Source organism: Mastigoproctus giganteus, chromosome 9 (assembly GCF_048544385.1).
Source record: "Mastigoproctus giganteus isolate SK-2022 chromosome 9, ASM4854438v1, whole genome shotgun sequence".
Taxonomy (NCBI): Eukaryota; Metazoa; Arthropoda; class Arachnida; order Uropygi; family Thelyphonidae; genus Mastigoproctus; species Mastigoproctus giganteus.
Window position 1 is genome coordinate 70,805,504 of NC_143583.1, and position 15,597 is coordinate 70,821,100.

The 15,597-nt window shown below is 37.2% G+C and overlaps 1 protein-coding gene across 3 annotated transcripts in view; it reads left to right on the forward strand.

Moving 5' to 3' along the window:
* The window catches only part of whd (carnitine O-palmitoyltransferase whd), a 333,289-nt gene that overhangs the window by 35,050 nt on the left and 282,642 nt on the right, over positions 1–15,597 (forward strand). For all 3 annotated transcript variants that reach the window (XM_090381653.1, XM_090381652.1, XM_090381654.1), the window contains 2 exons: positions 11,787–11,923; positions 15,327–15,501. In XM_090381653.1, coding sequence (XP_090237779.1) covers positions 11,787–11,923; positions 15,327–15,501 — 312 coding nt within the window. The remainder of the gene's footprint in view (positions 1–11,786; positions 11,924–15,326; positions 15,502–15,597) is intronic.

Sequence of the window (15,597 nt, forward strand, 5' to 3'; positions counted from 1 at the left end):
CTTGGAAATTTGCTCATATCCAGCTAGTTCCTAAAAAGGGTGACAAATCCCTCCCATCCAGTTATCGTCCCATTGCAATTACTTCTACTCTTTCTAAAGTAATGGAGAAATCAATTAACCGCCAACTCTTAAACTACCCAGAAACCTTCCGTCTGATCAACGATCGCCAGTATGGATTCCGTCAGTGTCGATCCACTGGTGATATTCTGGCTTATGTTACCCATTTATGGACTAATTCAATGGAAAGGTTCGGTGAAACACAAGTAGTTGCTCTTGACATCTCAAAGGCTTTTGATCGTGTTTGGCACAAAGGTCTTCTAAATAAGCTTCCATCTTATGGTTTGCCATCTGTTTTTAGTAATTGGTTATCCAGTTTTCTCTCTGATCGCTCACTGAGGGTGATGGTAGATGGCTCTCTGTCTTCTAACTTCTCCACTAATGCCGATGTCCCCCAAGGTTCAGTTCTTTACCCCACTCTTTTCCTCTTGTATATCAATGACCTTCTTCCATTGATTGGAAATCCTATCCATAGTTTTGCCGATGATAGCACATTGCATTCAACTTTCCATTTTGAGAAACCTTGTCCTGCTCAATCAGCTTCAAGTTCTCGAAAATCTGCTGCCAATTCCTTCAATGCCGATCTTCAGGTAATTCTCCAGTGGGGCAAAGACAACTTAGTTGATTTCAACCCTTCTAAAACTCAGTCTTGTCTTATATCTCGCAAAAAGGATTCTTCTGCTCCTATGCTTATCTTTAGTGACATTCCGATTTCTAGGCAAAATGATATATCTCTTTCGGGGATTACCCTGACTTCTAATCTCTCTTGGCACAAGCATATTACAAATATTGCTTCCTCTGCATCTAAAAACTTGGTTTTCTCTTTCGCTCTCGACGTTACTTTTCTTCCAAACAGCTGCTCACTCTGTATAAATCGCAAATCGGCCCTGCCATGGAATATTGTTCCCACATCTGGGGGTGGTGCCTCCAAAACCTCTCTCAGGCTTCTTGATTCCATTCAGAAGAGGGCAGTTAGGTTAATTAATGATTCATCTCTAACAGAGTCTCTCCACTCGCTTTCTCATAGACGTACTGTTTCTGCTGCATGCCTCTTCTACAGATACTTCCATGGGCACTGTTCTTCTGAATTGGCTTCTATAATTCCCGCTCTCTCTTTCAAAACAGTCCGAACACATGCCGCCACCAGCCAACATCCATTTACTGTCCAACTTCAAACCCACAGAACTAACTTTTCATCTTCCTCATTTATTCATTCAACTGCCGTTTTCTGGAACAACCTCCCTTCATACGTATTTCCTGAAAATTACAATCTACAGAAGTTCAAGTCCAATGTCAAAAATATCTTCTTTCGTCTTCTCAACCTCCAACCCAAACACGGTACTAAGTACTATAGGTTCTAATACCTCTCATGTTTGGGGTTCTCATAAAAAAAAAAAAAAAAAAACTTCCAAAACAATTTGAATAAATTTCCACAAAAGTGGAAATTTATTCAAATAGCCAGTGACTCTGGCTGAAGGCAAATTTCTGCATTTATCCCTTTTGATTTAAATTAATGTTTCCTTGTGTTTATCATCCAAGAAAAACTCTGAATGCCTTGCACTGTTTGGTCAGTGCTAATGATATTATCGAGAAGAATCAGTCTAGTTATGACATAGATTGCCTGTAAGCTCTATGCTGTGGCTAACAGATGTCCAGTGTTTTAATCAAGTGCAGAAAAATTCTCCACAGGTATTCCACATTTGGAAAATATAAAGTGTGGTATTGTGAAGGTGCTTTTCTAATTGTGCCTGGGTGCCACTACTGCTTTCAAACAGCTAGCATCAACCTATACAAGATGGTTAACGACGACTCTGTGATGGTTAACGACGACTCTTTTGCATTTTTGGATCAGGAACACAGTTTTCCTGTGTTTGTGGTTTTTGGAATTCGATGTATTACAAAAGTAAGGCTTTATTTTTTTCTTTTATATTGAGTAATGAATTTGTGGAATATTGATAACTTACACTGTTTTTCCAGTGTATTATTTTTTCCATTCTAATATATTTTTGATGGAGGTGTTGCTGTATGATGAAGACCATTTGGGATAATTTTATCCACAAGGTACATATCATTGAGGCATCATTCATTGAGGCATCACTTTTGAAATCCCACATTTTACAGGTGTTAATAAAAAAGTCAAAGTAGAATATAATTAAGAAATTAGAAAAACACTATTACTAATTAGTTGATACATCAAAGTATGTTTATAAAAGCAAAGTCTAAACAGGTAAGATATTAAAAATAACATCTTAAAGTATTTATTGAAGTAATAGGGTTATAATACTAATGGTTATCTGCAAACCCATAGAAGGACAGTTTGACCATTGCTGTTGCAATGCTCCTGTTGTTCATTTTCAAGGGTATTTGGTAGGTTATTTGTATCTCTCTCATTATGTGAAAGATTCCAAAAAAAATAAAAATCCAGAACAAGCAAGCAATGAGGTATAGACATGCATGTTGCTGCTTCAGTATAATGAAACTAGATGTGAGGTATTTGAGGATGAGTTGTTCTGCCATTCTCACATAGTACATCAATGATATGTGTCAGTTTTCATGTAATAGTGCATGTCAAACCATTTTATATATATGAACTATTACATAAATGGTAATGGCAAATAACTGTACTGCATTTCAAGAATTCTTAAGATTCACAGCTATTTGCATAACAGTTTCCTGTGGCTAACTATCCAATATTTTTAAAGTGCTAACACTTAGAAAGTTTGCATAGGAAGCAAAAGGAAACTTACAAATAAGTGTAGTATATCTTGAGTGTTGTAGTAATATCTCAATATAAGGTATAAGGTATGTTTGTGTCAGACGGCATCTGGGATTTCTCCCATCTCTGCATGTGTTCGCTGTATCGAGGACAGTACACTGTCAAGCCAGAGACTTGAAAGTGTGTGGGCCATGTCTATGCAGTGTGATGTGTTGTGCCCATTGTTTGTCCGGCTTATTGGCTGCCAGGCCCTAGTGGGGCCCGACGTTGCCCATACATTGCCACGTGGAGGCTAGCTGGGTCTGTCCAGAATCATGACAAGTTGCTCTGGCAGGTCCTACCACCTAGTTTCCTGGGATTTCAGTGGCTAGGACCTAAAAAAAAAAAAAAAAATCCAAGCATTTGACGTTAATTCTTAATAAGATTGATGTTAGGAAATCGTTGGTTGGGGGTAGAATGCTAGAGAGATGTGTTAAAAGGCCTAATAGGTTGGGCAGAATTTTGTTATTAAATTTAGACATGTGGGCTATACGTTAGATGAAAGATAATAGTGGGAGGGAGGGGAGGCTGAAGACTGGTAGGTAAAAGTAGAAGTAAGGGGTCAATAGAGGAGATGACCTCTGCTAGGCAGTGTGGCATGCCCATGTCACACCAGAGGGAAGTTTGGATGGCAGGTGGGGGAGATGAAGAAACGTTATCTCCCCCTGCCATAGATAGGGTATACAGGTAGAGTGTGGGGAGGCTGAAGACTGGGGTGAAAGGCAGAAGTATGGGGACAATAGAGAAGGTGACCCCAGGTGGTCAGTGAGGCAGGCCCATGCCCCACCAGGTGTAGAGATGGGTTGGCAGGGTAGGGTAGGGAGGAAACAGAGCACGTCTCCTCTCCCTCCTGCCAGGGATAGGGAATTAAAGATGAATAGAGTAAGGGTACCCCCTTCAGATCGCCATATAGCATTTGGCAGCTGATCTGCTGGTGGTCCTAGTCCATTCCCAGTAGAGATCGGACTGAAGTGTGATTGTTCATGGGATGGTTCCTGTCTGTTCTGCAGTAATATCTCAATACTGAAAACTATTTGAAAATGTGAAATATTTTCAAAGACATCAGTTTTTTGATTGGTTATATCTACGTGAAATAGGCCAGTGGTGCATGGCCCTCAGAGGGGTTGCGGGATAAATTAAAGGAGTCACAGAAATTTTAAAATAAATTTATTTTTTGTATACATAAAAGCTAAAAACCTGTTGTTAAAATTACTTTTTCAATACTGTAAGTGTAGAGACCTATCTACTTGAATATATCTACTTAATTCAAGTAGATATATTTCTGAGATACGAATGAGCCCTACTGCTTACCCCATCAGGAATACGCCTAATTTGCTCACTGGCTACGGACCCACAAAAAGCAGCTGAGTAGTGTGACTCTCAGTATGTATTGATACTTCTCAGTACTACTCAAATACTGAGAAGTACTGCTCAATTAATCCCTTTAGCTCTTAATTCGTGCTTCCTGCAGCACAAATTCTCAAATTGCTGAAGGCCAGAAGTGTGAATGTGTGGTAGCAATAAATATACATAGCAAGTGTGTATACAATATATAGCACGCAAGCTTTATTCTGCTTCGTAATTCGGTGCATTCTCCTTGCTGCAATAAAAATTATTTCAATTATGCATGGAGAAAAGCGTATTAACGATTTAAAAACCATTCCTCTGTCTAGAGACAGTTTCACGGCATATTACAATTATCGGACAACATAAAATTCAATTTATTAAATCGATTGAGAGAAAGTCCAATTTTAGCAATAAAGTTAGATGAATCCACAGATATTTCAAACCTCACTCAACTTATTGTATGTGTTGGATACTGCTACAAGGGGGATATTTTGGAGGATTTTTTAATTTGAAAAGCTTTGGAAGGAAGAACAAACGGTCAGAAGATTTTTGATGTTATAAATATTTTCTTTCAAACAAATAATCAACGTGGAACAACTGTGTTGTGATCTGTACTGATGGCTGCATTAAATAAAGGTTTAAAAGGAAAAGTAAAGGAAATTGCTCCAAATACAGTTTTTAATCATTGCATTACACATACGGAAGTATTAGTAGCGAAGGAAATGCAAACTGATTTGCACAAAGTTTTGAAAGATGCAGTAAGTGTGATCAACTTTATTGAAAGTTGAAGCAGACTTTTATAAATAGCAGACTTTTCACTATACTTTATAATGAAATGGTACCTGCTTATGAAACGCTTCTTTTATATACGAAAAGTGAGGTGGTTGTCCAGTGGTAGTGTTGCGACATCTTTTTGGCCTCAAACATGAAGTTTTATTGTTTTTATTAGATACAAATCAGAACCTTGCTCAATTGTTTACAATTAAAAAATGGCTTGGAAAACTTAGCTACCTTGTTGGTATATTTGAAAAACTTAATGATTTAAATTTAAGTCTTCAAGGACAGGGAACAAATATATTAATACTCAGAAGCTTTCAAAAATAAACTTAACCTTTGGAAAACTGAATTTGAGCAAAACAATACTGAAATGTTCCCATTTTTTCTGATTTTGTTAATAGCAATAATATTGACATTATACAATTTAGGGATGTCATTGCATCCACCTAACAATGCTAATTAAGAATTTTTCCACACGATTTAATGTACTCCAGAAAAAAGTTGTATTGGATCCCTTTGCTTTTGAAATTTCTTCATGCCCCGAAATTACCATTAAGTGAAAGGAAGATCTCATCAACCTGTCACTGATGAAGTAGTAGGTGCTTGTTTCAAGATTACTTGGGAAAAATTTGGGCTTTCTCTTCGAGATGAATATCCAAAATTATTGAAAATGGCGATACAAAGATACTACCTTTCAGGCCTACATATTTATATGAGGTTGGTTTCTGAAAATTAACAGCTGTAAAAACAAAACAGCATTCCAGACTTGATCCAGAAGATTACATGAGATTAGCAATTTCAAATATTGCCTCCAAATAGGGACCAAATATTATCGGTTATCCAGGTTCATCTTTCTCATTAATTGTTTTGTTTTGTATGTTAATTTTTCATTGGAGACTAACATATTTTATTGAAAAAGCATCATTTTAATGTAGAGTGACAGGATGACATCTACCAAAGTAGTAAAATACCTTCACAACGAGTTGCCATGGAATTGTACTACCTCGAATAAGTAACAGTAGTCTTCTCCACTGGTGAAGTGTTACTTATTCGAGGTAGTACAATACCATGGAAACTTGTAGCATGAGGCCCTTGCCTTTAAATATTTTATAGTCTTAATTGAAGAATAAGAATTTGATTTGTTGTTTTTGCTGTATTCAATTAAAATGTTAAACAATTATTTTAATATGTAAATTAAAAAGGAAACAATTTTTTTTCAAATAAAATTTTCTACTACATAATTTATAAAATGCCATTTTTCTTCTCTAAAAATCTTTTCATCCTCCCTTGTGGTTTACATTTGAGGGGTCACATCAATATTATATTTAATAAAGGGGGTTGTGAGCGAAATAAGTTTGCTCACCACTGAAATAGGCAATGGACAGGCCACACACACACACTGAATATGCACATATGTCCATTATACAATTTAGGGATGTCATTGCACCCACCTAACAATGCTAATTAAGAATTTTTCCAAATGATTTAATGTACACCATTAATTAGTTTAAACATAATTGAATCATATGATATTTTGATTATTGTGTACTGTGATTCCATCCATTCCTGATGATACATTCATACAGTGACTGAATTGGTGCAGCATTATGTCAAAGAAACTGGATGAGGATCCAGAGTTTTTCAACTTTTGTAGGCTGATGAAGCAAAAGTTGTGTGATGGCATTTTCAACAGATGGCTAACACCATTAATTAGTTTTAAATTTTCATTTGATACAGGATGACATCAAGTTCAGCAGTAAAAACAGTGTAAAATGCAGTATTTTTTTAGTTGTGGGCCCATTTTTTAGTGACTAATTTTTGGCAAATTTGGATATCATTAGTGTATTGTGGTTTTCACAACATACAAAGAATTGTCACATGATTGCACCATTTGTGACATTGCATAACAGAGTAACAAACAACACACTGTTATGCAGAGAAAAGAGTATTGTTTGTTGTTCTTTTATACATTGCCATGCATGATGTTTTTAATATGTTACAAACTGCATTATAAAATAATGTGGTTGTAGCAAAATGGCATGAATAGAAACATCATGCATAGCAATATCACATGTTAATCCCAAATCATGTGTGAATTACTATAGCTATGTATGGCTAGAGGTAATCTTAGGTAAGGGCTAGAAGGGCTATAGCTCCTTACCTCCAGGATCAAAATAATCATGGTTAAAGCTTAGTGATTTCTCCCTCTCACAGAAAATCCTGGCACTGCCTCTGCATATAGCTAGACCTATGCCATAATATCTGTCCACTTCTAGTATAAAGCTGTATATACTAGGAAAAAAGCTCAGCACTCCCATTAACTCAAGCTAATGGGAGTGCTGTGGTTCAGGGGAGAACTGAGGGGGGCAGTTGCCCTCTGAATCACAGTCTTTTAAAATGCACTGTTTGCTTGATGTTTGCGGAGCAGTCGGGTACGGGACATGATACTGCCAAGGGGGATGTCTTTGTGTGTGCACAATGTAAGGAGTGCAAGGAAATCAGGCGACAACTCAGCGTTGTTATGGGCCTTTATGAGAGCTTGAAGGACAGGGTGGATGTCCTCGAAGGAAATAAATTGAGGGGGCCCATCAAGCTCTCAGCCGCCCACATCAACGCCAGAGCTTGCACTTGGTCATCAGGCAACACAGAGGCAGCCCCCTAGGCAGAATGCGCTGGTCCCACAGGAACTAGTAGTTGTTGGTGCCTTTATTGTCAGGGAAGCGGGGAACACGCTTTGTAAAAAGGATAGGTGGAATAGGACCAGGGTATGTCTGCCAGGGGCAAAGGTTGATGACGTTGTAGAGCGGATATCATCTTTTAAGGGCACAAAAGGTGATATAATTGTACACGTTGGCACTAATGATATTAAGAGTAGGAGACCGGCGGAATTACTTAGCAAGTACAGGTCACTGTTGAAAAAAAGCTGTGAATTAGGGTTGAATTTGAAAGTGTCTGCAATTCTGCCCAGACACGATAGGAGGGAGTATATGATGAGAGCCTTGTCGATCAATTCGGCCCTGGAGGGATTGTGCAAGGCTCAAGGGGTAGAATTTTTTTCAGCCTGGACTGTACTTGTTAACAGGAGAGATTGCTTCTACAGGGATGGGATACACTTAAATAGAAAGGGTGCAAGAATTTTTGCTGATGCTGTCGAGGCAGAGTTAGGTGGGTCGGAAAACTGCTAGTTGGGGAGGGATACAAGTACTAATAGATTAACATTAGCCACTGGCAGAGGGGGAAGTGATTCTTGCACTGCTTCTATTGAAATGAGCAGAAGCCTGAAAAACAAGATGCAGGATATTTCAGAGACTGCTGGGAGTCATTGCGGTACAAGTAAACACATGGGTTGTGTTAGGGTAGCCAAGAATAGAAACAGGTGCATGTATACCTGCATGTACACCAATGTTAGGAGTTTGGTAAATAAATTTGATGAATTTGAGGTATTGCTCAAAACATCAAAGGCAGATATTGTTGGGATATCAGAGACGTGGTGTCACACAGATATAAGGAATGCGGAACTGTAATTTGGGGAGTACAATGTGTACAGAAAGGATAGGAAGGGAGGAGGGGTTATGCTATTAGTTAAGAAAAACATAAAATCCAAGGAACTGAAGCCAGTTGACATTGCTGGACAGTGCAGTGTCGAGTCAGTTTGGTGTGACATAAGCATTGGGAGATCAAAATTGAGAGTAGGAGTGTGCTATAGGCCTAATGACTCTGATGAGTATAATAAGAAACTGTACAAGGAAATAGAGTGGGCCAGTAAATCAGAGAGTCTTATAATGGGGGATTTTAATTTCCCAGATATTGACTGGAATTTGTGAGTTGGTCACTCGCACACTAGCAAGGCTTTTGTGGATTTATTGGATGATTTTCTACATCAGCATGTTCGTGAGGCAACAAGAGGGAGCAATACTCTTGATTTGATTATCAGTAGTGATTCTTCATGCATTAAGAATCTGCAGATAAATGAACCACTAGGTGGCAGTGATCACAGTGTGTTGAAGTGGGATTTACTCAAGGAGGTAACTACCATCAGAGGTAAAGGGAAGGGTTTTTGTTTTCGTAAAGGCGACTATGATGGTCTGAGACAGTATTTAAATTCTATACAGTGGGACCAACTGATGATGTTACCAACAGCAAACTCAAAATGGGAAGCATTCAAGGAACTAATCTTGGAGGCTACCAGGCTTTACATACCAACTAAGAAATATTGTTCAAGGTTTAGGCCTAAATGGTTGTCAGATGAACTAATGAGACATGTGGCAGAGAAGAAAAATGCATGGGATACATACAAATTAATGGGTGACATGGAAGCCTATGATAGATATAAGTTGGTCTGTAACCAAGTCACAAAGGAGATTAGGCAGGCAAAGGCAGACTACGAAAAATCCTTGGCAAAGGATGCAAAGAAAAACAGAAAAGAGTTCTTGACCTATTTAAACTCAAGAAGGAAAGGGATGAATCAGATTGGTCCACTGGATATTGATGGTTCAACAGTTGTGGATCCTGCTCATGTGGCTAACAATCTAAACGAGTATTTTGCATCTACATTCACGAATGAGGAGTTATTCAGGAAGGAGAATGATATAGGTAAAGTAAACATTGGCAGTGAGCTGGATGATTTTGTAATAACTGAGAGGAAAGTGGAGGAGAGATTGTTGAGGAAAAACATAAAAAAGGCACCTGGGGTGGATGGGATCTATCCAGTTATATTAAAGGAGGCAGCAAAGGAAGTAAGCAAACCCCTAGCCATAATTATGAGAGCTTCTTTGGACTCAGGGGAGGTACCCATAGACTGGAGATGTGCAAATGTAACCCCAATTCACAAAGGAGGATCAATGGCTGACACAAGTAATTATAGACCTGTTAGTTTAACTTCTGTTCCAGGTAAATTAATGGAGGCACTGGTTAAAGAAGCACTGCAGGATCATCTAGACAAGAATTCAGTTATAGCTCAGACGCAGCATGGTTTTGTTAAGGGCAGGTCTTGCCTGACCAATTTGATTGGATATTATGATGTAGTCACAAAAGAACTGGATGCAGGGAATAACTTTGATATTATATATTTGGATCTTAGAAAGGCTTTTGATACTGTTGCACATGGAAGACTGCTGCACAAATTGGAGCAGTGTGGCATTGGAGGCAAATTGCTGCTATGGATAAGGGGATGGTTGAGTGGCAGAAGACAGAGAGTGGTAATCAATGGACACTGCTCAACGTGGACTAATGTTATTAGTGGAGTTCCTCAGGGTACAGTGTTGGGTCCGTTGTTGTTTTCGGTGTTTATGAATGATATTGATGATGGTATATCAAGTTTAATGTCCAAGTTTGCAGATGATACAAAGGTTGGCAGGGTTGTTAAGGACACTACTGACGCTATGCTGCTGCAACAGGATCTGGAAAGGTTGAATAGATGGGCTGAGAGGTGGCAAATGAAGTTTAATATTGACAAATGTAAAGTACTACATATGGGAAACAGTAACCCCAGAGCAACGTATCAACTCTGCGGTACTACACTGACAGTGGTGGAGAATGAAAAGGACCTGGGGGTAATTGTACAGGCAGATATGACGTTCTCTTAGCAGTGCAGACGAGCTGCAAGAGTAGCTCATGGTGTCTTGTCAGTGATATACAGGAATTTTTCTAGCAGGGATAAGGAGGTGATTATTCCCTTGTATAAGGCAATGGTCAAGCCATACTTTGAGTACTGTATACAGGTCTGGAGGCCTCATTTCAAGAAGGATGTAGAGCTGCTGGAACGGGTACAGAGAAGGGCAACAAGATTAGTGAATGGAACAAAGCGTTGCTCTTATGAAGAAAGGCTTAAGTTTTGCAAATTACAGAGTCTGGAGACTAGGTACCGGCGAGGTGATCTGATAGAGGTGTATAAGGCTTTGAATGGTTTGAGCATGCTCAATGCCAATGGGAGTCTTCATCTTGCTCAGAATAATCAGCTCAGAGGGCATAAATTCAAATTGAGGAAGGACGAATGTCGGATAGATGTGCGGAAATTTGCCTTTGGCCAGCGGGTGGTTGGTTGGTGGAACCGACTTCCATCACTTGTTGTTGAAGTTGATAGCCTAAACGAATTTAAGGCTCAACTGGACAGGTATTTCGAACGAACGGAGGGGTGAAATGGGAGTGGTTTTTTTTTTTTTTTTTTTGGCTGTTGCTGAATAAGCTTGCTTTCTTGCATCATATGCCTCTACTAATGCTAAAAGTATTTTCATATCTTTACACTGGGAAAAATTCACAAAACTCTTTAGTAGTGAAATTAGAAGTATATTAAAGTAGTTTGAACCCCTGGCTTGTAGCCGTACAACAGAATGTACGGCAACAGAATGTAAATGTACAACAGAAATGCAGTTGAGTGATATTTAATAAATCTATAACCTATTTCCAATTCTTATTTTGTTTAAAAACTATAGTCACGTAACGTTTCCATTTGAAGAACATTGGCTGATGCTGTAGCTTCTTTGTATTATTTGCCACCTCTACTACTAATAATAACTTTGTCTTTCACGGAGACAGTCTTAAAAACTTTTTTGAAAACTGACACCAGATATTTTGTAGCAGTCACGCTGTTCTATTAGGAGTCTGCCATAACTAGCCATTAGCATTTGTTTTGATATGAACCTGATATTTTATCTGAAATCCAAATTGAGTCAGTTATCAAATGATTATGGCAGTTAAGTACATTGTAGAGGTTTTAAGTTTTTAGACAGTGAATTTAGTTTGAATATTTCATATAGTTTTAGATTCATATCTCACTGCTACTGTATATTATTATATAGTAGCAGTGAGATAACTTTACATTGTAATGAACTAATAATTATAAATTTTACAGAATAACATTAGAAATGGGTTGTATCCTGCATCACCAAAGAGTCTTTTTGCAATCTTTACCACTGTTCTGTTGTTGAAGTATCACTTCATTGATGTTTCATTTGGATTCATATCACTATTTGAATCATGGATACCTGGGTGAGAAATATATTGACATTGAAATTTGTATCATGTGTTATATAAAATATATTTAATAATTATTGTATATTGTACCTTACGTACTTATATAATCTAATCTTATATTATATATATTGTGTCTTAAAAATTGGTTTCTTTGTCTGTAGTTTTAAGAAATAGAACTATTAAAATAAGCAGCAAAAGAGGTAAGCAAACCCTTGGTCATAATTAGAGAGTGTCCATAGATTCAGGGGAGGTTCCTACAGATTGGAGGTATGCAAAAGGGCATCCTATTCATAAAGGGAATCAAAGGGCTACATAAGCAATTACAGACTTGTAAGCTTGATTTCTGTTCCAGGGAAAATAATGGTTTTAGTATCATCTTAACAGGAATGGAATTATAATGAAATCACAACATGGGTTTGTTAAGTTGGGAGGGAGATCCTCTCTGCCCAATCTGACTAGCTGCTATGATGCAGTAACAAAGGAGCTGGATGAAAATGATAATTTTTGGTGTCGTATATTTTAATTACGACAGTAAAGCTTTTGACACTGTTTCACATGAGAGCCTGCTCTACGAATTGGAGCAGTGTGGCATTAGGGGCAAGTTACTGCTATGGATAAAGGGATGGTGGAGTGGCAGAAAACAGAGGATGGTTACAAATGAGCACTACTCCTTTTCTTGGATTAATGCATTAGTGGAGTCCCTCAGAGTTCAATGCTAGGCCCCATACTGTTTACAGTATTTATTAACAATATTGATGAAGGTATATCAAACTTGCTAAGTTGCAGATGATACAAGGGTGTTAATGACACAAATCAATGCACACTACTACAGCAAGACCTAGATAAATTATGCACTTGGACTGAGAAGTGGAAATTGAGGTTTAACATGAGTAAATATAAGGCACTGTATATGGACAGCAGTAATCTCAGAATAACATATCAGTAAGGTAGTACCACACTCAAGGTGGTGGAGAATGAAAGAGACCAAGAGGTAGTTGAATAGTGCAATGTGAGGTTCTCTGAACAGTGCAGACAGACTGCTAGAACAGCTCATGGGGTTATTTCATTGATATACAGGAATTTTGTCAGCAGGGACAAGGTGATTATTCCATTGCATAAGGAAATGGTTAGGCTACATTTTGAGTACTGCATACAGGTCTGGAATTGTAGGTTATTTTAAGAATGATGTTAATGTCTTAGAACAGGTGCAGAAAAGAGCAACCAGATTGCAAGAAGAACACAAAGAATGAAGTCATTTATGGTACTCTTATCATAAAGACTTCATTTCTGCAAATTGCACCACTTAGAAACTAAGCATTTGTGAGGAGACTTGGATTTTTGAAGCCTTTAAATGGATTGAATAAACTTAACGATGGTAGTATTCTAACGTTTCTCAGACAGTGTGATCAAGGGGACATAAATTGAAATGGATAGGTGCAAGTTAGATGTGTGAAAATTTTCTTTCAGCTATAGAGTAATTGATTGTTGGAACAAACTATCATTTGGTATCTGGAAGTGGTAGTTTGAATAAATTTAAGGAAAAATTAGACATTATTAGAAGGGATGGATAGATGAGGTGGGAAGTGTCCCCCCCCCCCTTTTTTTTGGCTGATGTTGTGTAAGCTTGTTTCCTTGCATCATTTGCAAGTACTACTAATAATAATTTTCTGGTCAGACTGTGAAATGTTCTATAGGAACTTAATCCTGTTCCTGCTTGGCTGCACTAATCTACTCTAGCCTTAATAAATTAATAAAAAGCGAAATACAAGGGAACTGTATTTATCTACAGTCATGACTAGAGCTTGGAATTAATAATTTATATGAATTTTAAACCAATGAAATACCGATTGGACACTACATAGCATAAAATTAAAATTCATACACATTATCTGTTATATTTTCATTATGGAAAAACATTCTGCTCTCACTGACGACTAAGAGTTGAGTACTTGGCACTAAGGCTGGGGCTCATGTTTAGCTCAGAGACAAGTATCATTATTGATGACTTGTCTGAGTTGCTGATATCTTTTTAAATTGTATCCTCAATTTTACATAGCCGAGTGGTTAGGAGCGTGAGTGCAGTAGCACGTGCTCTTTGAGTGGACTGTGATTCAAGTCCGTGACTATTAAATACAATTAATGATTATATTTATGATTTATTTATGATTTATAAATGTGCTGGAGTATAAACAAGAACTGTACATCTCAACTATACATTTAAAAATCGGATACAGCACCAGGATATCTGTGTCATAGTTTATAGGCTTCTCATCAGCTGGTGGGTGGCTTTTGATAGTGAATGTATACTGAACTGTTTTGTTTAAGTGAACAGCCAAGCATTATATGTAAGTAAAATTTCCATTTTATAAACATGACAACTGTTATGTTTACCTTTAATTCATAGAAATGGGCTGTCTTTGCTCTACATAGTATAATACTCTAGAATTGTAGAAGTATTTCAGTGCAGTAGTTGCAATAAAATCAAAATTTGGGCACTTTTTATCTCAATTATGGAGAGACCTCCTAATCTCACTGAAGGTGAAATGTTCTTGGGTACTTGGAGATAAATACCATTATTCATGGTTCTTCCTAAGTTGCTAATATCTTTTAAAATTCTATAGCACCTGAATAGGTGCATCTCTATATGTTTAAAAATCTAAGAAACTGCCAGGGCAACTGTTTCAAAGCTTACCATCAGCTAGTGGTGGATGCTTTTATTAATGAATGTATTATTAATGAACTGTAAATAATGTATTTTGTTTGAGATTCTAGAGGTTAAAGGTAAACATAACAGTTGTTATGATTTTAAAACGGAGGTTTTACTTCCAGACACTACTTGGCTATTCAGTTTGGCATACATCCTCTAATAGAGGCCAGCAAGCTTTTTAAATGGCTGTCCTAGCAGTGATTTCTCAGATATTTAAATATATATCTGTAGCAGTGCACTTATTGTGGTTGATGCTGTATAATTTTAAAAGATATTAGCAACTTAGGCAGAACCACAAGTAATAGTATGTCTTTAATTTGAACATAAGCCCAAGCCTTAGAACTAAGTACTCTGCATCAGTCTTCAGCAAGAGCAAAAAGTCTCTCTATGATAAAAATTGAATGCAAATAATGTGCACAAATTTTGATTTGATATCAGATACTGTGTTGAAATATTTCTTCAGTTTTCCTGAAGAAATATAAATGAGTATAATAGTTCCATATCTGTAATATGATTCACTTTCACATATGACTATGTGTACTTTCACATATTAATATGTGTTTAATAATAATATGAAGTGTTTCTTGTTATTGGAAGAAGTTATTACTTCTATTTATATTCTAAACAATTCTTGTAATTATATTCTAAACACTTATTTAAAAAACTAAATTTTTTTTAGTTACTCAGTCTTGTTATTTTTATTATCTGCAGAGAAGAAATGATGCCTGTAGCAGCTCTCTTGATCACAAGTTTTTTATATAGTGCTATTGTGTGGATAGCAGTTATTCTTATTTGTCGCTACACTCTTAAACTTCTTTTCATGTACAAAGAATGGATGTATGAACCTCGAAATAAACCAGCAAGTTTGAAGACAAAAATATGGGGTGTAAGTATTAATAATCAGATTTTACCTTTTGCTGAAAGGAGTTCAAGAATTGTGAATTGCTATCTTTTAATAAAAGCACAGGAGGGTAGTAGTCCT